This window comes from Megalobrama amblycephala, linkage group LG8, assembly GCF_018812025.1.
Source record: "Megalobrama amblycephala isolate DHTTF-2021 linkage group LG8, ASM1881202v1, whole genome shotgun sequence".
In the NCBI taxonomy this organism is placed as follows: domain Eukaryota; kingdom Metazoa; phylum Chordata; class Actinopteri; order Cypriniformes; family Xenocyprididae; genus Megalobrama; species Megalobrama amblycephala.
In genome coordinates, this window is record NC_063051.1 from 10,731,386 (window position 1) to 10,755,161 (window position 23,776).

The window sequence follows — 23,776 nt, forward strand, 5'->3', positions numbered from 1 at the left end:
CGAAAACCAGAAATTTGTTTGTCTAGAACAGTAGCCCGTGACAATTTGACAAATATTACCATTCAAATAACACACTTTTTTGTATACAAAAACATTAACATCACATTTCTGCTTTTTAACCTTCTGGAACTGCCATATTAACTTGATGTAAATGCATTACTGTACCAAAAACTGAAAAAAGAAAAGAAAGAACACCACATGTTCTCTAATTTATTTTGCTCTTTCCTCAAAAAAGATAAGCAACTAAACTGCTTGTGAACTATTCTAAGCCATAGTTTTATCGCTTTTTTGGCTATCGCCTTGACATTTAGACATAAAGCACAGGGCTGTGTATGTAGTACTTCTAGTTCAGTCATTTATGTACACAGCATTAGAGAAAACTGCCACTGAGGTGGTTCCCGTGCCTGGAATACTAACAAGTCAGTCTACCTATGCCATTAGGATAGTTTATTACCACTAAAACTCTTGGCTACATCAAGAGCCAGGAACAATCTGGAAGCCATCCAGCAGATGTTTGGGTGAAGGGGACAAAGGGGACGTGACCTTACCATGATGACTATGTGGGAATTAAATGTCTACCAGAATTGATCATATGTGTAAATCAAAATCCAAAATTAGAGTGCCAAAATTAGGCACTCCAAAGACATGAAAAAGTCAAAACATATCCCGAAAAATACAAAACAACACAATCTCACCGTCTGCTCTTAGTAGATGTTTGCCATTTCTTGAACACACACACAAAGAGTATCTATTTAATGTTCTGAAGAAATCAAATGACTTTCGGCCATTTGGCCGTGAGCCGTTATTAATTAATTCTGCTGGAATAGGCTTCATGCACTGTCTAACTGGGGCATGGAAGAGAAAACACAGACTTCATTAAAACTTTAGTACGATCAACAAGCGTTCTAAGCATAATCAACACTGAACATCAAACTAAACTAACCCAGAATATTTGATTCATTTCATATGGGGGAAGGTTTGACAACATGCCAGATGTTTGTTAATCTGAATTCCAAATGTAAAAGAGAAGAGCCATTAATAAATAAAAAGAATAATTCTAAAGTTACAGACAGTTGAAAATATAGCTTATGAAATTTATAGAAAGTGTCTTTTAGAGAAGTTTCAAAAGACTGCAAGACGAATGGGAGGAAAACTCATGTCAGAACTGCAGCTTCCAACTTTCAATAAGATGAAATTTTTTTTTCAAGTTTGTTTGTTTGAAGAAAAAAAAAAAAAAAACAACAACATTAAACTTGTATTGAGCAAAGACACATAAAATTGATCAAAAGTGCCATTAAAGTGCGAGTGGGACATTGTTTTCCTCTTTTTGTGGTCCAAAAAATAAATAAGGGCTTATGGCATTAGAACAAAACCAGGGAGAGTAAATGATGACTGAAATTTTCATTTAAGGGTGAACTAACTCTTTAAGGAGCACAACTGTTTTCTACATTGATTATAATAAGAAATGTTTCTTGTGCACCAAATCAGCATATTAGAATGATTTCTGAAGAATCATGTGATACCAAAGACTGCTGAAAATTCAGCTTTGCCAAATGAATACATTTCTTTTTGAAATATTAAAATAGGAATCAGCTATAATAATTTTTATGAATATTGTGAAATATTATTAACAATATTTTGGTCAAATAAATGCATCATGGGTGAGCACATTAAAAGAAATCTCACCTACCCCATGGAGTACAAACTTTTTATATTTATAGGGAGAGAAATGGGCATTAAGATTGGGACATCGGATTACGTCACTCTTTTATATTTTAAACATACACTTCAGAATTGAATCAGAATTGAACTGTATTGTTATTGATTGCACTGGAGGTGCCCAAATTTTGAACCCTAGAAAAAGTGTGGGAACAGTGTGCACATCAGTGCTAGCATACCTGTGGCTGGTCTGATCAAATCCATGATGACCGAATCAGCACCCTTGGTGTAGACAGTGATTTGCTCAGTCAACGGGTGTTTTACCACCACTGACATCCTTTTTCTTGTGGAGTCAAACCCCAGTGTGTGCAGAAGCTCAAAGCTTAGCTTGCCCAGGTGTGGAAGTTCCACGGTCACTTGATCCGGTAAACGTCCAACAAGAGCACACTTATAAGCCCTGGCTGCATAAACCAGCGCCGCCTCGTCTGGTGACTCTGCCTCATATCTGAGCTCGCATTCATCTTGAGCCAAAGCTTTTGTTTTATCAAAGTTGGGTGGGACGGGGCTGAAGGCATGCTGCAGGTCACGCTCCGGACGCTTCTCCTCATTCAGCTTGGTGAGTGTGTTCTCGGCCGAGGGGGAGGACAGCATGCTGCAGCCCAATTTATGGGAGGATGAGCGGTTGGTGGTCAGGCTGGAGGAGCTGCTGCTGTTGGAGCCAGAGGTCAGGCGGCTCGGAGTGAAGCGCTTGATGAAGTCCTCGATGGTCTTCACTGGAGACTTCAACTCGTAGCGACGTACCTTGATAAGATCCAAGGAAATGTTGTCAAAACATAACTCCTTAAATATTTGTGCATGATTGAGCCACTTTAATAAGTCATGCAACAGTTGTTTTCTTAATATGGCAGCCAAATGGGGAAGATAATTTGTAAATCATTCCATAACAGATGACAAGGCAAATGTTTTTTTGCTTTTTGTTTTAAATCGCACATACGGTGACCCCAAGAAGTATTCAAATACTTAAGAACTCTTAAAGGTAGGGTAGGAAATTTTATAAACATTTTTTTATACTACTCACGCAGACATCACACACCATCAGCACATTTCATGAGGCTATGCAGAGTTGTAGACAGACAGTAGCAGAGCGCCGCAAACAAACAGCAGCCACCTTTTACAGTTCCTCCTGAACCAAAACAACAAGCTTATGCTGCGTTCATGCTACGTCCTAACTGTAATTACTTGACGGCGACCCGTGACTTCCTACTCGGGGCTGTTCACGTCCTCAGACTCGGATTTTTGCGTTTCTATGTCAACACCATCAACGCTGAAAAGAACCTGCAGAAGTCAGGTTGTACAAGTAAGAGCTCTGTAAGTTGTTTACATTCAGTATTATTGTAACTTTATATGGTTTGAAGACATTAGGTAATTTAACGAAGTCTCTTGTGATGCTTTGCAGACTCTGCTCTGTCTGTGCGCGTTCATGTGTTTTGGAGGAGGCGTGGCTTTGGAGAGCTCTCTGAAGGGAGGATGGGATCTTATGCTTTCAAAGCTAGCTTGCTATTGCTAGCCTCCGAAATGGCCAACCCTAACTTTAACGCATAAATTCAGTTGTTTTAAACAAAATATCAAACCAAGTGGCATTTATTTTAAATCAAAGATATACAATTATATAATTTAAAATATAATTTATTAAATTATTATTAAACAATTTAAATAATTTTAAAAAATGCCTCTATGTGAACTGACTTCATATATCCACTAAAAATCCCCTTGAGATCATTTGGTTAAAAAAGTAATTGCAAAAATGAGAAGAGCAAATAACAATCAGGATGCTAATTGGTTTGATATTTTGTAATCTAATGCAGTGACATGCTTACATTTTAAGTCTATCTTAATTGTCCAAATAACAGTACCCTTTTCTCAACCTTTTCCCCCCTCAACCTTACATACATAAGACCTTCTCTGAAACGAGATTCATTTTCAAAAATTAGTTTTAAACTGTTAAAGAAACTGCAGGATTACAGCATTTTTATCAGGCATCAATTTCATTAAACACTAAATGCAAATCACTCAGTTTAAGCTCAGATTTGTAGCATGAAGGAAGGATTGCAGCATCAACCTACACACACACACACACACACACACACACACACACACACACACACACACACACACACACACACACACACACACACACACACACACACACACACACACACACACACACACACACACACACACACACACACACACACACACACCCCAATGCTTGAAAGACAACAGACAGGTTGGGTTATGGGGGAATCTCATGCCATAAACTAGGAGAGGGTCAAGATTACACAATGAAGGATAGTCCACACATCTTTAATGCAGAAACAGGAAGTTGCTCCTACTCTACAGCAGAAAACCACAGGAAGTTAACTGCGGTCAGAACACTACAGTCACAGTCTGAAGAAAAATAGGTTGCAAATGTCAGTTCCTGCTAATTGCTGGTGGTCTGTTTGCTTACCTTCTGTCGGGGTTGATTGGGTGAGGACACCACAACAGTGTTGCAATAGTGAGGGCGATGAAAAAGTCAAAGATGTCACACAGGTCAGGGGGGATCTGGTTCAGGGGCTGACTGTGAAATCGCATGAACTCCATTTGACTGCTACACTCATTGACCTTATCCATGAGCTGTGGATCTGGAGTGATGTCCTTCTCCTGTCAAACGAATAAAATAAAATTGAAAATATTATTAAGCATTGGGTTACTCAGCGATACATGAATGAATTAAAGTGGAAAAGAAGCACTTGCTAACCATAGGACTACTGAAGGCAGTGTGTTTGGACAGAATGCTGGCCCGTTTGGCTTCGGCTCTGCTCCCGGTGCGACGGTGAGATTTGGTGCTCTGTGATCGCAACACCACTTTTCCGCTCTGGTGACTTGTGACGCTGTCCCGCCGTGGGAGAGTTCCACCATGAGATGTACAATCCTCCTCCTCTGAATCCACCTCCTGGTACATAGCAAGCCTCCTCGCTGTGGGAAAAACTCTTTGTTAGACTGTTTGAAACTTTTGGGCTTCATGGAACACCTACAGTAAGGCTTTTCTTCATTCTTCACATTCAATATGAAACTATTTATTTACTAGGGCTGCTAATGTTGCATGTTAATTTAGAAGGCCAAGCTATGATATAGTATTTATGTAAGGTTTTTAATGCCTTTAAAAGAGGTCTCTTATCCTCACCAAGGCTGCATTTTTTAAAAAATAGAGTAAAACAGTAATATTTTGAATATTACAACTTAAAATAACTGTTTCCTATTTTAATATATTTTAAATGTAATTTATTTCTGTGATGTCAATGCTGAATTTTCTGCTGCCATTACTCCAGTAATCAGTGTCACATGATCCTTCAGAAATCATTCTAATATGCTGATTTAGTGTTTCATGTAATTAATTCATAAAAGTTTACATTCTACATTGATTGACAGCACTATTATTTATACAACATATTGCTCATTTACAGAGAATTAATATTGTGTCCGCAAAACTACAATAGACACTGAGAATCCTAACCATTGGCATCATGCGAGTACTCGACTCCTGCTACAGTACAACGGCGAAACACCATCTTGTTTTCTGTGAGTGTGCCAGTCTTATCAGAAAAAATGTACTGCATCTGTCCAAGGTCTTCTGTGATGTTTAGAGCCCTGCACTGGAGGTGAGAGTCTGTTTCCTCATCATACAGCTCCATGTCCTGATGGATAAAGTACACCTGGCATATCTTCACTATTTCAATGGAAACAAAGAGTGAGATTGGGATCAGCACCTGCACCAGAGAGAAAGAAAAACAGAGAGGTTTGGTGTAGATTGTTAGGGTTTCAACTACCACTGAGGAATTTAAGGAACAGTTCATTCCTAAATTAAAACTGTGGCACTTTTTAATTGAATGGTTCCTTCAAATGGAATAGTTTTGGAATTTTTCTACATAAAAGAATCTAAAGCACACTGTAACATTCCCTTCATACCACTTGCTATTTACCTGGAATACTATAATCATGGTCAGGAAAAGATAAATGGCTGAAACCACTGGAGATAAGTCTGTTCCTTCTGGGCTCAGGACGTCAAAGACGGGTCTCTTATCTCCGTACTGAAACATCCACAGGCCATGTCCTAAAGAAGGTTTCAGAGACAAACATGTAAAATGGAATCATGGGTATTGCTATTCAAGAAACACTGAAGATGTTAAAGGAATCAAAAAAGTTCAAGAAAACCAAAACTGTTAAACCACTGCTTCCTCTCCAACGCTTCCTCAAATCAGACTGCTGTAGGAGTATTTTTTATCATGGTAACAGGCATTACAATATAATTATTTTAGCTTAAAATGCAATTAAAAAATGTTTATAAATTAAATAAGAAGATTGTCCCAAAATAGACATTACCACATGCTTAAAAGAACTTCATCTTGTTTGATTATTTTTTGTTTTTATTTGGGACTTGATGAATGCAAAAGATTATTCATAACAGATGAATCTGGCAGCTTCACATGATGTAACAGTAAGACTAAAAAAAAAAAACAGTAAGACTCAAAACAGTACAGTAACTAATATTATACAGATAGTTCTGTCTCTGATGGGATGAGCCACATTTAAAATAGCAGATAAACACAAACAACTTCCAAAAAATTCAGACATGAAAATATTAATAGCTTATTTCTACTATATATACACTATATACTATACTATATTTAATACTATATAATACTATAATATAATACTATAATTATAATAATAATACTATAATTTAATACTATATAATACTATAATACTATAATTTAATACTATATAATACTATAATACTATATATTATACTATATTTTTCTAAAAAAAACTGTATTGATTCAAAGTATTACATACCAATGGCAGAAAAGAGGCACATGACTAGGAGGATAATGACACACCAGAATACGTCTACATTCATCTGCCGCTCAAGTTTGCTGCGTTTATAACGAGGGCCGTTGTTGTTCAGCATTGCTTTTGTCTCATGACCTGAAAATCAGTACAAAGAAAAACACTTTTTGTACAGATAATATGAGAATTCTGGTATTTGTATGTAGACATGAAATTACAGGAAACCAAGTAAAATGCACATTTTGACAATATTGTTATTTTTTTGTGATCTTAATATCCCATTTATTATAACTTCAATTTTGCTTCTGTTCAAATGCCATACGTAAAGATTTTGTTGTATTTTTTTACTTAATTTAAAATATGAAAAAAAAAAAAAAAAAAAAAAAAAAAAAAAATTATATATTCAATTAAATTAGTAAAACCAAGCTAAAAAAAATAAATTAAAAAGCTGTAAATATGTAAATGTAAATATCACTTTTGAATAAAAATATTTAATTACATATTTCCAAAAAAGCTGCATAATTTGTTGGTTACACAAAAAGTGTAAAAATGTTAACTCTGCATTTTTGGGAGAGCAATAAAACGACCTTAGACAAAGAAGAGCTGTCGAACACAATTCATAATTTTAGATATGGTGGAAATGACACTGTAGTGGAAGTTTCCAGGTCTGGTTTGGAAAGGTGGAAGCATACCTGCATAGATGACAATTCCTACAGCCTCCTCTGTGTTGCGGATGGTACAGCCCCTAAGCAGCAGATTGTCTTTGTATAGGCCGTCTCTCTTCCCACTGCGATGGATTCTGTCATATACACCACACAGGCTCATTCATCACACTTAAAATACAAGATATCAGTGAGGACTATACATAATCTAGTTCCAATCTGAATTTCTCTGTCCTCATTGGCTAGATCTTTACAATTGAAAGCTAAGAGCACTGGCCTTTATAGCCATATGCTGTGAATATTGCCAAGGGATATCCACATAATTCTGCGTCCCTTGATATAGAGTGCCCCAGGGATGACGCGTTTTTGTAGGCCAACCCGGAAGTTAGCGGCGCACGGGTTCCCTCGACTGAAAGCCTATTCATTTTTCTCATAGACTTTTGGAAAATCGCAGAAAATAAGCTCTGTGTTTAACAAATGGTTATGACACTTACACGTTTTGTCTATCAAGATAATCTTTACAAGTTAACACAACATTTATAGATTTTGAAGCCTAAATAAAGTCGTCAGATATAAAAGGCTAACAGTAGGCTATAAACGGACTACAGCACACCATGGTCGCGGATCAACGTCGTCACCACCAAGCGTCCTCAAACTTTATTTAGAAAACAACTCTATTTAAAAACATGCTCACTGATTATGATCTGCGCTGTGTATGAATACTTATCCACTTTTTCATGAGAAATGCTGTCCAAATGTCCCGTTTTTAATGAACGTCTAAAGTCCCCGCCAAAGGAAGTAGTCCCTTTTAGCAATTTGTTAGCAACCGCTGATTTGAAGACGCAGTAAAAGTTTAAAAAAAATCACAAGTGGGTTATAACTGGTGTGTTTTATGTCATAGATCAAAACGTGAAAGTATTTAGAGGCTTTGTTTACCACAGACCTTATTTCAGCGATTTAGCAAAAACCCATTCAAAAAACCCATAGACTTTATGGCGTTGGAACCGGAAGTCCTAAAATGCTAACTCGCTTCCGGGTTTTGCCTACAAAAACGCGTCATCCCTGGGGCACTCTATTGACCACATCGATCAATCATCGTTGACAGTCCAAAGGGTTTCCCCCAGGATCCCTCTTTCTCAGCACAAAATCAATAGTAAAGCCATGGCCTCACTAAAATGGCTCTGTACACAGGTAAAGCCCTGAGGCCAACTGGATCTCGCGTTCAGTCAATGCAGCACTTTTTGTAAAACCCCAAAGCCGTGTCATAAAATAACTGAGCAAAGTGAAAAGATTCTCAGGATAAATGAGAGAGAAGGAGTGGCGAGGAATGAAATCTTAATCCAACGAGACCTCAGATCCGAATGTTGTGTGTGACTCAAACACCGGGAAAAGTTCAAGAGGCCCCAGGGCTAAGCTTCCTGATAAAACATGGTGGCAAATGCAAATGAACTCACAATGAATGAGCGCTGAATGCCAAACACCTGTGGTGGGAGCTCAATAAGCTTTAATGCAAGCACTAATCCCAGTGCTAAATTCAGGATTACATCTGTGAACTCTTCATTTTGTCAATTATCTGACACAGCCCCTGGCAAGTTTTTTATCCCATAGTAGTACATTAATCTTTGAGCTTTGCCCCAGTTTAAAGGCTGACCTGATATATTAGCTGTCTACATGCCCCATGCTGTCAATCACAGTTCTGGTTTAGTTCAGAGCCATTGGTCTCTTTGTTAGCTTGCACTTGGCTAGTTAAGGAGTAAAATTTTGGTCCCGTTATCCCCTGCTGGTAGATGTCATAACTACTAACATATCATATGCTTACAAAAATCTGAAGCATTGAAGATCATTCAAATGTAAATCATGTATTCTGACATAATAAATTATGTTGCAAGCAAGCAACATATTGGGCCCTATCATACACCTTGCAATGTGACGCCAGGTGCAACGCAAGAGTTTTTTGCTAGTTTCAGGCGCATTGTTGGCGTGTTGCTATTTTGAGGCAACTGAATACGACTGCGCCATTGACCAACAAAAACCTGGTCTATGTCAATTGCAGAATTACCTATTTGCAGTAATGACGAATGAAATTAGCTAATTATTTGACCAATTGTGGCAATACACACTTGTATTTAAACTGACTTGTCAGGTTGACGGTGTTTATATTCCGCTATGTAAATAGCAATCTGCCATGGTGCAAGCGCACCTGGCTTTTAAAAGGAAAGTGGGATGACACTCTGATTGGTTTGTTGCACGTTACGCCCAAAACACCCCCATCGTTAAAGAGACTAGGTACAACCATTTTGAACCATACGCCTGGCACACCAACCATTTTTTCCGTTGTTAAACTAGCAAAAGTGGATTCGGACACGCCTTAAGTGCACCTGTGCCATGTGCTTCAGACCATGCGCTTAGATCAGGGGTCACCAACCTTTTTGAAACTGAGGGCTACTTCTTAGGTACTGATTAATGCGAAGGGATGCACACTTCTGAAATAACAAATTTGCTCAATTTACCTTTAATTATATGTCATTATTAATAATTAATGATATTCATCTATGTGAAGACACTGATCATGTTAATGATTTCTCACAATAATTATCAATTAATAAGATGCAGCTCACTGGTAAGTGGCGCTATGGTGTGCTATTTTTAGAACATTCCGGCGGGCGACTCATGTGGTAGTTGCGGGCGACCTGGTGGCCAGGCACGTGAACAAAAGCACCACTCTCATTGGTCGGCCAGTTTTTAATACGGCCCGTCAAACCAAAAAACGAACCAGAGGCGTTTTTTTTTTTTTTTAAATGACACTTTTACGCCTGGCATTTTTCGTGTCGTGTGCACGCTCACATTGGCGCCCTTTGTTTAGTCACAAAGCGTTAAACGTCAGCGATAATCACGCGCGATATTCATCCCAGTGTGTACAGGCCTTTAAAGGTGCTCTAAGTGATCCTGGGTGGAGTAACTTCCTGTTGACGTTCGAAGTGTTGTCAAACAAAACAGAGGCTAGCTAGACCCTCCCTCCTCCTCCTCCTCCTCCTCCCCCTCCCCTCCATGCTTCCTGAAACAGTCATGAATGCACATTTAAAATCATTCTTGTCAGTTATTGGCTGGAGCATGTTTATTATGTTAAGTGGTCCAGGCTGCACCAGTTTGTTTTTATTGCCATTTTCGGAGCTTGTGGTGACTACAGAGACCACGTTTTTTTACAGTGTGTTCAGGGGACAGGCAGCTAGCAGATAGCGAGGAGATGTTTGCTGTATGTGACAAAAAATGTTTTGGCCTAAAAACGCGTGACATCACTTAGAGCACCTTTAAGGAACACCCGGGAAACTCGTACCTCTGAGTCAAGTATACGTTATTTCGATGTCACGTAGTCAAGACACGTTTCAAATCAACATGCCCCTTCCAACACCACAACTCATGTAGCAGCTAAAATGACGAGTTTTCCACTTACAAATTCAAATTCGCTTGGTCATTCATGTGCTCGGAACGCATAATTACAACATTTTTGACTCCACTTGAAGGGCACATTAGTTGCATAGTATTTATCATTAAGTTGACTGGCTCAAAAGAACCTGGTTGCAGACATGCCTTTGCCCTCCAGGTATTATCTCTTTAGTTTGCACTGCACATATTCGCCAGCTGGGATGATACGGTGTCTTAATGCAATAAGCTGTCGCTCCAACAAGGCACAGTCCTTGGCGCCCATCGTGCATTATGTTCCCCCTTTTGCTCCGGTAAGCCACTTTGTGGTAACTGGACAAAAAAGCTGGCAGCACACCAGAAGCATCTGTTCTCCATCATCCAGGGAAATAAATGTCATAATCCTTCTGGTTCCTGTCAGCTGACTCACTGGCCCTGCTGTCATTAACATACCATGTGCTGCAGGTTCTCTTCTAAACACAGGAGATATACTTCAACCTGCACAGCCCAGACTGGGCTGCAGTTCTTGTTTTACTACTGCTACAGCAGTCTGCTCAAATATATTATGCATGCTAATCCCAAGCCTATGACCTGTATGCTTTAGCCATCATTTAAGACTTAAACTTGCAGTTTTAAACAGTGAATAATCTTAATCCACACTTTGAAAGTCTAAACACCAGATTAACAAGTCTTTTTAAAAAGTGAAAATACAAGGACTGCATGGATCATTCTATTAAACAGGTCCATTTCCCAGTTTGATAAAGTGATTTAAAGAACAATTTTGTAGGATTTCAAACATTTAAAGGTGCCCTAGAATGCTCTTTCATCTTAAAATACCCCATAGATTTTTTTTAATTAATTTTTTTAACTGCCTATTTTGGGGCATCATTAACTATGCACCGATTCAGGCTGCGGCCCCTTTAAATCGCACGCTCCCTGCCCCCCAGCTCCTGACTATAATACAGTGCATAAAGTTCACACAGCTAATATAACCCTCAAATGGACCCTCATATTGTATGCATGCTTCGGATCATGCGAGTATAGAATTTATTTGGATGTTTACATTTGATTCTGAATGAGTTTGAGGCTGTGCTTCGTGGCTAAAGCTAACATTACACACTGTTGGAGAGATTTATAAAGAATGAAGATGTGTGAAAATAGCGATGGCTCTCATCTCCGAGAGTACAATAATAAACAATGGTAACTTTAACCACATTTAACAGTACATTAGCAACATGCTAACGAAACATTTAGAAAGACAATTTACAAATATCACTAAAAATATCATGTAATCATGGATCATGTCAGTTATTATCGATCCATCTGCCATTTTTCGCTGTTGTCCTTGCTTGCTTGCCTGCACAACGTCTGATGATTCAGCTGTCCTGCTCTAGACGTTACTGCCTGCCCTTGTGTAATGCCTTGAACATGGGCTGGCATATGCAAATATTGGGGGCGAACATATTAATGATCCCAACTGTTATGTAACAGTCGGTGTTATGTTGAGATTCGCCTGTTATCCGGAGGTCTTTTATACAAATGAGATTTACATAAGAGGGAGGAAGCAATGGAGTTTGAAACTCAATGTATGTCTTTTCCATGTACTGAACTCTTGTTATTCAACTATGCCAAGGTAAATTCAATTTTTGATTCTAGGGCACCTTTAATCAAATCTTGTTAAGCCAGTTTATACAGCCAGAAAGGTAACAGGGTTGACAGTAAAAGGCTTTAAAGTTTTACAATTTATTTTGACATTACAAGCTTTCAAGGTCATGAAACTATAAGGGGCTTCTCAGAATTGAATGATGATATTTCTATAAATATTTACTTTCAATTGTTTACTATGGCATGATAATTGACCAATATCACAGAAACAGGTTTGACATTTTAACATTACTCAACATCATAACACAACAGAAGATAAATTGATAAAACAACAAAAAAGACTAACTTATCCTTGAAGAATTCACTTCTTGAAAACAATGACTTTATCCTTCAGTTCAGTAATTTTTTTGATTTATGGAATAAATAAAAAAAAAAAAAAAATATTGCATGTGCCACCAGAAAACACTGCCTCTTCTGTGTGTGCAACATCTAGGTATAATAATAATATTATCTGCTAATACCATAACATTAAATCTGATTGGTTTTCATTGGTGATGTCATATGTAAATGATATGCTGCCCTTGAGACTTGCACTTGAACCAAATGGCAGCCCACTGGGAAAAAAGGTTGAGAATCACTGCTACATACAAAAAGGGAAAAAATATGACACTAACAATGCAAACGCATAACCCAGGGAACACAACTTTAAGCCTCAATAATAACAAGCATCTATAACACTTTGTAACAATTTGGCATCCACTGTTGTTACTGTCAATAAATACGAATGATAATGTAAATAAGGGTCACAAATGGCACCCGTTTTGTAGAATTACCCTTAAAATATAATTTTTGCATTCATCTAAACAGACCCAAAAAAATAAAATAAAAATAAAATATTGGTGGAAAAACATTTCACATACTTCAACATACTTCATGGCAGCATTATTTATCGCCTTCTTCCATCTACCAACCCTAAAGCTAACAAATAAAACACTTTGTGACCCATTCCTACAGTTCTCCAACAGAGAATGCTGCTGGTGAGAGATAGAATAATTGGGTAGAATAACAGGGTTGAAAAGTCATCAGAATAATGCTGAAGTAAGAGAAATACACACCGTCTCTCCATTACAAATATATTAAACTGGATCTATGTGGGTCACAAAATAACCATTCATCCGGTTATTTGAAACTCAGGAGCTAATGGAATTTTAATCACTGCTGGCAAAACAAAACAAAGGAAAGATCTGCTTTGTCTAAATGGCTTATGGCAGTCTCAAACTCAGTTCCTGGAGGGACACTGTCCTGCAGAGTTTAGTGCCAATCCTAATTAAACACACCTGAACCAGCTAATCAAGGTCTTCAGGATTACTAGAAACTTCCAGGCAGGCGTTTTGGAGCTGGTTGACTACACTCTGCAGGACATTGGCCCTCCAGGAGCTGAGTTTGAGACCACTGGCTTATGGAAAAGAAAATCATTGAATATAATGGAGGTCAAATTTCCAGATGGGATATTATACATATATTGTTAGGGCTAAACTAATCCACAATACACATATGTAACAAAGACCATGCACACTGATATGACATTTCCAGGACATTAATACTGCCGGGATAAATCGTTAATGCAATTTTCTTCAAATGATTAGGTTGGGCAATAAATTTAAGCAACAATGTAAACACCCTTAAAATGCAATAATCCATTTTACTTACATGTATCCACGAAATCTGTTGAGGTCATTGTTGGGCTTCTCACATTCAATAATGCTGTTGTACTTTAATGGGTCAAACTCACAGTCCTGCAAATGGGAGAAAAAAAAATTAGCAATTTGAGATCTGAACACTAAATCACCAGAATAATAAAGAGTTAAAAGTTTTTATAAATGATCAATGGATAGTTGCCATCATCTATTCAACCCTATGGATGCGCTGATCTGATAGTCCCATAGAAGGTTAGTGCCATAGAAGGTTTAGTGCATTATATTCCAAGTCTTCTGAAGCCATTAAATTACTTTATTTGAGGAACAGACAGTAAATTAATTTTAAGTTCAAGGAAACTCTTTCCTCCGTAGCTGCTGCCAAATGTAATTCTCCTTTTAGCATCATCAAACAGCATGCTACATTCAGTTACAAGAGTCAGCATGGTAAAACTCCCTCCAAGATGTTCCAATGTTCCCATTATTGTGCATATGAACATAACGTTCTGGGCTTTTGTTTAAAATGACTGTATTTTGCTGGAGTTTATTGGTGATTTTGAATGGTGTGGTACATGCTATTGGATGAGAGGACTGGAGCAGAGGACTGAATACTACAACTCATTCACAGTAACTGCATTTTAAAACTTTGAAGGCTCAGTAAACTGTTGGACAGATGTAATACTCTAAGTGCTGCACAGACACACAATTTTATATTATAATATATATATATATATATATATATATATATATATATATATATATATATATATATATATATATATATATATATATATATATATATATATATATATATATATATATATATATATATATATATATATATATATATATATATATATATTTTATTATAATTTGTTCTCTAACTGTTATGAACTTTTCATTGCGGATCGAGGCTTGCCAATAAATCCATGTTGCTTTAAGCACATCATCACACATTCAGGATAAGCATAATCACTTTCGTGCCACTCAGTATTGGAGCCTTTCACACTATGATAGATTTGTGCAATAAAAGATCATTCATATTTATCCTATTCATTTGTTCTGTAATATCTGTCATGTCTGTTGTCCTATTAAAAATCTGCATATATTTATGTAGTACCATCACAAATTCTATTATTTATAAGATTTTAAGAAGGCTGACACTATTCTAACACAAACCGTAATTTGCAATTGCAGCTTTTTACACTTACATTAGCTATGTTTCCATCCACCTATTCATATGCACACTTTGAGATGTTGCATTGAAAAAAAAAAATCTAATGCATAAATTCTAAAAATGGTCCCGTATGCGCTTAATTGAGGCAGATACATTTTTATATGATAAGACGATGGACATAAACTAAGATGAAAACACATTTACCAAATAAATTCCTCAATGCGCATGTGACTTTGCCTCAGCAGTGTATGTGATTGGATAACTGAACTAAACAGCAGACCAATTTCATTGCATCTTAAATGTTGGTTTGATCATTCTGAAATGTCTGAGGTAAAGTCTGTCATCAGAATGATTTGGTATAATGACCTCCCAGAACTGTCTCACATGACTGAATTCCCAAACACCAGGCATCTGAATGCAAGATAACATGACAGCGTTTATTGCATTTTCGTCTGCTCACTCTGAGGCACAAGTCATTGATGATATAGGAAGAAAAAAAAAAAAAAAGAGCCACAGTGGTTTCCCCAATTGCAGCAACGTCCATTTTTATTACAGATATTTTGCGCCAATTTTCCAGGAAGTGATGATTTTGTTCTCTTGAACACATGGGATGGAAACACTTCTTTATTCGCAAATGTTTTATGAAATATTTCAATTTTGGCACAACTTAAATCTGCAAATTTGGATGGAAACAGCCATTGACTTTTTTATTTTTTTATTTTTTATTTTATTTTACAAAATTATTACTGGATTTAAGATTTTGTCATAGGCTCATATATATATATATATATATATATATATATATATATATATATATATATATATATATATATATATATATATATATATATATATATATATATATATATATATATATATATATATATATATATATATATATATATATATATATATATATATATACACACACACACACACATATAGTACAGTCCAAAAGTTTGGAACCACTAAGATTTTTAATGTTTTTAAAAGAAGTTTCGTCTGCTCAAGGCTACATTTATTTAATTAAAAATACAGTAAAAAACAGTAATATTGTGAAATATTATTACAATTTAAAATAACTGTTTTCTATTTGAATATATTTCACAACGTAATTTATTCCTGTGATGGCAAAGCTGAATTTTCAGCATCATTACTCCAGTCTTCAGTGTCACATGATCCTTCTATATATATAGAATATGTGTGTGTGTGTGTGTGTGTGTGTGTGTGTGTGTGTGTGTGTGTGTGTGTGTGTGTGTGTGTGTGTGTGTGTGTGTGTGTGTGTGTGTGTGTGTGTGTGTGTGTGTGTGTGTGTGTGTGTGTGTGTGTGTGTGTGTGTGTGTGTGTGGTATCAGACATTAAAAAAAAAAAAAAAAAAAAGTGGGATCGAGTCATCCTTAATTCACCCTCATCTGTTTCTCAGATAAATCTTACGATTTTAGAAGACTTGGAATATATAGGGCACAAGCTTTATTGACTACTTTTAAAGTACTTTTTGTCCCTTTTGTTTTATGCATGAGCATTTTTGCCAAATTAAGGTCATTTTTTGGGGTGAGCTATATATTGCTATATGGTTTCTATTGCCAAACTGTTTTCAGATCTCTCTTATTGACATCTTAAGACGTAACACATACAGAGTGACCAGCGCCAAGGGAAATGAATATTTGACTTTGGTGTGAATTGACAATTTATCTGGGCAAACGCAGACCAGCTGAATACACACATCACCACATTAACTGTTCTTGACACCAGGATGCTTCTGTTCAGTTCTTTACTCAACTTTCACAGCAAACACTCCACAGTCCTGAACACTCACCAGGTCGATAAAGCTGCGCACCACCTGCCTCTGTTTCAGGTTGGTTTCACCGTCCAGTGTGGCCGTCTCGATGTGACACAGGCGGTCCGGGTCGCTGCTGCTGAGCAGCAGAACGTCCGCCGGCAGAATCTCATTGCAGCGCAGACGAATGAAGTCTCCGACCCGTACCTCCTTCCAGTATTTCTCCACATACAGTTTCTCACTTCTACAAAGGGTACAAGAAAACATAACTGTAAATATAATTTATCCATATTGATGTAGCCAAGCTAAGATGCTACCACTGCTTCCCATAGAAATACATGCCTTTCAATATTGAATATTCAAATCAAATTTAAATCTCAAGTTAAATTGAGATTAACCTTACCATTTCAATGTTTGGGGTCAGAGACTCCAATGTTGCATGTAAAATATTATTATTAGTACGATGTAAGTCTTACCTAACAAGTATACTGTACAGTCTGAAAGAACTGTGCTCTTAAAAATAAGAAACTCTGAAGACAAATTTTCACAATTTGCTTTATTTGCCAAAAACATATCCGTAAGCACTGAAAATGAAAAACAACAAGAACAAGCAAACTCCACACGGGACTGAACAATAAACAAACCACATCTGTGCCGTGTTCAAAACTGGGAGAGTAGTGTTCACGGTGCAGGCCTAACATGATGGACAACATGACGCCTATTTCATGAGGACAAAAATAATATTACAGGGCTTTGGCAAACATGGCTGCAGGGACTCTGGCTCTCTGAGAGCTGCTGCTAAACAAACCTTCCTTCTGTTTCTTTTCCCGCCCTTCCACACATAAAAGTGCTCTTTTACTGCCACACAGAAACCTAGTGTGACCTCTTACACAAAATCAACTTCAATAGTTGTGTACAAAGTAGAGGAAGAACTAATTCTCCATGGCTTAAGAGGGAAGGAAGGGGAGTCACCTGTTGGCAAAGGAGGAAAGGTAAAAAGATGGCCACCAGAAGGTATCTTCCAGTCTTTGATAGATAATATCTTTTGTCACATAAATGACCACATTAAAAACCCCTCACATTTTCACCTGTTATTTTTGCAATGCAGTTTGGAGGCACACACTCCTGGGCAAACAAAAAAAATGGGCCAAGACCAAGTTGGCTACACACTGAGGATTTAATTGTCTTATTGGTCAAGAAATTAGCAAAATTAACAAAGACAAAATGAAGCTTTTGGCAGAATATGGAAAGTTATGTGTGGAGTGATGAATCACAATGAAACACGAGTTGCATGGTGAAGCTCTAGAGCGGTGTCTTTAAAAATCTGGTGAGAAATAAATAATAAATGCATCTCACAGTGAAGCATGGAGGAAGAGGTGTCATTGTGTGGGCAGCCTTTTTAGATGCTGGTATTGTTGAGCTACTTCACTGTGAAAAGTCATTTAATGCTTTGGAGTACAGGAGAATATTGCAGAATGGCTTGCTTCCCAAAAATGAAAAGTTGTTATCTAAAGAGGAATGATCGGATGTTATTTTTCAACAAGACAAGGCTCCTGCTCAAATTGCAAAGACAACCATGAAGTGGCTTGAGAACAAGTCCATCAGATTCATGTTTCGGCCTGGTCAGAGTCCAGATTTAAACCCTATAGCGAATATTTGGTCTCACATTAAACAAACGAACAGAGACTTTTTTCCAACTACTGTTTGAAGCCATTAACATTGGGTAGAAATAACACCGACTCTTCTTCCAGTAAAAAGCTGTCTGCAAGTTGGGGAAGGCTATTCCGTGCTGTTACTTTATCTACAGTATTTGTACAATTCTTGCTAATTTCGTGACCAGTGATTTGTGATTAAAATGGTTAAGACCGTTAAAAGACAACTAAATATTTTGCCATTTTTGGCTTGGCCCATCTTTTTGCCCAGGAGTGTAAATTACACACTTCACCTTAAAATCAACTCTGAACCAAGTGTATTACTGATTACAGGCACATGACTTTGAAGGCCAGTAGTGTCAGACAGTGTCCAGCTGTAAGTAGATAAACATGTAATTGAGAGGAAGCAGAGGCAGACTGGGGTGGTCATAAGGATGTTACACTGATAAAGCAATTCAAAACCTGGCTTATTTTATAAATAATTCTGGTCACTGTAAAAGCATAAGAATTTGGTCAAGAGGTTTGTGAACTTCCATAGCTGGGAGAGTGATACATGGATGAACGAGCGAGCGAGTGAGAGAGAAAGAGAAAATTGAGTTTAGTGAGAGGAAATATGAAAACAAGTGAAAGGATGACCATGAACACACAATTCATTAATTCAGTTTCAGGTTAGATCTTAATTTAAAAGTCTTCCTTAGAAAAAAGCTACAGGTATGGACTAAAAGTGACCAAACTCCAATTTTAAATTCTTTATTACTTAATTAAACATTTTGCTGACTTCTTGTCATATTATCAATGTAAATGCATCTCTACCTGTGAAACTGCTTCTCAAACTAGAAAATATGAAGGGCAGAACATGATTTTGTCCATCGGGAATTGATTGGATAGTAGGATCGCTGTGGTTTGCCATTGCTGTAAAAGGTTGTCCCAACATTTTTATTAAACATTACAAGCTTACAAAAAAACAAAAACACACATAAATGAACTGTTCACAATAAGATCTCTAACAAGCATTTTCTATAACATAATTTGTTTCATGCCGACTTTAACTCCTCAAACCGCATTTTCAAGTACACCTGACTGCATTAGCATTTCAAGTTTAGCGTTCTGGAGAACATGGCCTTCAATAGTGACTCTGATGCTGTGAAATGCTTTGATTCATGTCCAGGCAGTTACAGCACATTTAACCCTGAAGATGAGCTTTACCATGTTGTACTTTCAGAAGGATGGTGAGTCTGTATCACATCAACATCTGTGTTTTTGAGTTTGAATCAAAGACATGTTCTAAGTTCACATTTTGGACATAACTGAATGGTCTCTCAGAGAGAGGATTAAAAAAGTTATGAAAAATGAAATTTAGCCTGCTTTTGCAAAATAATACCCTATTACAAAGCTACAATAAAGAACATGCTTTTTTCCCAACCAGGTTCATTTCCAAAAACAACCTAATAACCAAATATACTATCATGATTCAAAAGTTTAGAGTCTGTAAGAAAAAAAGTCTCACCAAGGCTGCATTTATCTGATCAAAAAATACAGTAGGAGATTATATATTACGACCACAACAAACGGGACACTTTCAGACGCATTCCGACTTTGCCTCAGTGCCAGGCGCGAGTCAAACGAGCGCAGAAAAGGTACAGGTGTCGACGAGGGAGCTTCAGTTGAACAACAGTGAACTGCGGTCAGATGAGATGTTGCCAGGCTATGTAGGTAAAACCCAGAAAAATATACATGACTGTCCAATCAGCCGTTATACTGTGCTCATTTTTTTTTTGTAAAAATGTTTATTGTAACAGCTGCCAAAAAAAAAAAAAAAAAATAGTAGATATAGCTCCACTGTGGTTAACAAATTTCAAAAAAAAAAAAATTATAGTCATGTAACCATTATGAACAGCAAATCATCAACAGTCACACGGTAAACTGGTTTATATTAACAGACCTTTTTCCCCTTTTTCTCTTGGTCCATTGTCAGTCTAAGTCAAATCAATACATTGATAAGCAACTCAATCAATAATGCTGAGCTAAATAAACACTTTCAATAAATGTCTATAATCCCATTTAATACCATTATCATGTAATAATAGAGCAATACTAATAGTATAGTCCATAAACTTTGATTGAGATTTAGCTCTGTTACAATGTAAGCATTCACCAGATGGAGACATAATGTTTATGCAGACAGGGCGTTTCCTTTTGCAATTTTCTTGGCATACTCTCACTCAAACATAATCACCAAGTGATCTAAATTTAAGAGTCGGGCTTTATGAAGAGCGCGGTCATGTATCACAACAAACCCCCATGAGGAATCAGTGATTATTTTTATTTCACCTCTGGAGGCCGAGGTCATACTCTAGAACCCTTCAATTTTTTTTTTTTTTTTTTTTTTTTTTCACCCTACAGCCATTCTCGGTGTTAATTTTTGCAAATATCCAATAGTTCCAACAGCTGTTATGAGCAATAAACATTGTATTATTTGAAAAGCAGCACATGATGGAATAATATATAAAATATCATAAACCAATTAATTTAGGAATAAATGTGCAAAGAAATGCAGTTGGGAAAGGGGACGTGTGGATATTCAAGCACAGTCCTACAGAGAAAAGGCCACTGGAACTGAACTTTCTTAAGGTCATTTCCTCCAGCGACACAATGTGGAAACGGTCCACCAACAAGACTTCCGAGAGAAAACAAGCAGCTCAGCAGAATAAAGGCTTATGGGTGTATCTAGTCAACAGAAACAAAGGTTGGTCTCTGAAAAACAGATTGGATCTTCCTCTACTCAAGTCCTTCAAATCCAAATTGACCCACATACAAGCCAATAAGGCATCACTGCCAAAGCTGAAGATACAGCATCAAAGAAAGAAAATAACTGAACAGACCACCCAAAGCAAGCCTTCTAACTACTGACAGAAACTAGTGTGCATGGAAAAACTGAGTGAGACAGAAGTGTCATGGGAGCAAAAAGAAAGAAAAAAAAGAAAAAAAAGGACATTGTGGTTGCCAAAATGTTGCAATAAACGCTGATTATTTGACACCATGTGTTCATTTTACACAGTTTGTATTAGTCAGTTTTCTTCTTTTAACACAACAGTTATTTTTCTATTTAGGTCAATGATAACACGCAAAACTAAAAGGGGACCTATTATGCACCTTTTTAACAAGATGTAATATAAGTCTCTGGTGTCCCCAGAATGTTTCTGTGAAGCTTCAGCTCAAAATACCACACATTTATTATAGCTTGTCAAATTTGCCCCCATTTGGATGCGAGCAAAAAAATGCTGTTTTTGTGTGTCCCTTTAAATGCAAATGAGCTGCTGCTCCGCGCCCACTTTCCAAAAGAGTTAGTGGATACATTTATGCAGTTGCTGTGGAGTTGATTCAAGACATCGACTAGCATGTGCCGTCATGTTAATCTTTTGTGCAAAACCCGTACGGATGCCCACTATACATAGCATACCTGTTTGTCAAACAGAGCCATACACACCCAGCTAACATTTATGATTGCCATCAAACGCTCTGAATGGTCTAATATCTTTTCCAAAATATTGCTTGGACAGAAATACTCCTTTTTTAGCAATCTAGCTTGCCAGGGTCAACTTGAGCTTCTGAATTAATAAAATATATTAAATTAAATTGACAGTTACAACAGTTTAGAATATATATGCAATTCAATATCCTAAACATATTTAAAAATCACTGGACTAGTCTACATAAAAAGAAACAAGATGTTTCTGTGTTCATCCAAACACAATCTTCAGTTGTTAAAACTCTGGAATTAACTCTGGCAAATACACTTTTTTACAACTGAATATATATCTATTTTTTCAACTGAAAATGGAAATGGTGTTTGGATGAACACTGAAGCATCTTGATTCTTTTTAGTCGAGTGATTTTATAATCTGAATGATTTAGAATGTCATGAATCTACGTAGATAATATCCTAAACTGTTATGCTCACCAAGGCTGAATTTATTTGATCAACAAATACAGTAAAAACAGTAATATTATTAAATATTATTACAATTTAAAATCAATTTTCAAATTTGAATATATCTTAAAATGTAGGCCTAATTTATTTCTGTGATGGCAAAGCCGAATTTTCAGCATCATTACTCCAGTCTCTGTCACAAGATCTTTCAGAAATCATTAGAATAATTTGCTGCTCAAGAAACATTTATTATTATTATTATCAATGTTGAAAACAGTTGTGCTGCTTAATATTTTTGTGGAAACTGATACATTTTTGTTCAGGATTTTTGATGAACAAAGTTAAAAGAACAACATTTATTTGAACATGTATTTGGTCAAAAATATGCACCAAATTTTTTTATTATTTAAAATGAAGACAAATAATAAATTAGGACAAATAATCACTTAAAGGTGCCCTAGAATTAAAATTTGAATTTATCTTGGCATAGTTAAATAACAAGAGTTCAGTACATGGAAATGACATACAGTGAGTCTCAAACACCGTTGTTTCCTACTTCTTATATAAATCTCATTTGTTTAAAAGACCTCCGACAAACAGGCGAATCTCAACATAACACCGACTGTCATGTTCAAGCGTTAGACAAGGGCAGGATGTCTGGATGTGCACAGCTGAATCATCAGACTAGGTAAGCAAGCAAGGACAACAGCGAAAAATGGCAGATGGAGCAATAATAACTGACATGATCATGATAACATGATATTTTTAGTGATATTTGTAAATCGTCTTTCTAAATGTTTTGTTAGCATGTTGCTAATGTACTGTTAAATGTGGTTAAAGTTACCATCACGTTTCTTAATGTATTCACGGAGACAAGACTGTCGTTATTTTCATTTTTTAAACACTTGCAGTCTGTATAATTCATAAACACAACTTCATTAATAAATCTCTCCAACAGTGTGTAATGTTAGCTTTAGCCACGGAGCACCATCAAACTCATTCAGAATCAAATGTAAACATCCAAATAAATACCATACTTACGCGATTAGACATGCTGCATGACGAACACTTTGTAAAGAACAATTTTGAGGGTTATATTAGCTGTGCGAACTTTGTTTATGCTGTTAAAGGTCCCGTTCTTCGTGATCCCATGTTTCAAACTTTAGTTAGTGTGTAATGTTGTTGTTAGAGTATAAATAAAATCTGTAAAATTTTAAAGCTCAAAGTTCAATGCCAAGCGAGATATTTTATTTAACAGAAGTCGCCTACATCGAACGGCCAGTTTGGACTACATCCCTCTACTTCCTTC

General features: G+C 36.7%; 1 protein-coding gene across 1 annotated transcript in view; it reads right to left on the minus strand.

The window, feature by feature from the left end:
- Positions 1-23,776, minus strand: part of atp10a (ATPase phospholipid transporting 10A) — a 57,791-nt gene that overhangs the window by 26,256 nt on the left and 7,759 nt on the right. The window contains 10 exon segments of the mRNA XM_048199212.1: positions 1,899-2,460; positions 4,169-4,215; positions 4,218-4,362; positions 4,460-4,677; positions 5,216-5,468; positions 5,682-5,812; positions 6,556-6,687; positions 7,242-7,348; positions 13,947-14,032; positions 16,924-17,128. Of these exon segments, the coding sequence (XP_048055169.1) occupies positions 1,899-2,460; positions 4,169-4,215; positions 4,218-4,362; positions 4,460-4,677; positions 5,216-5,468; positions 5,682-5,812; positions 6,556-6,687; positions 7,242-7,348; positions 13,947-14,032; positions 16,924-17,128 (1,886 nt within the window).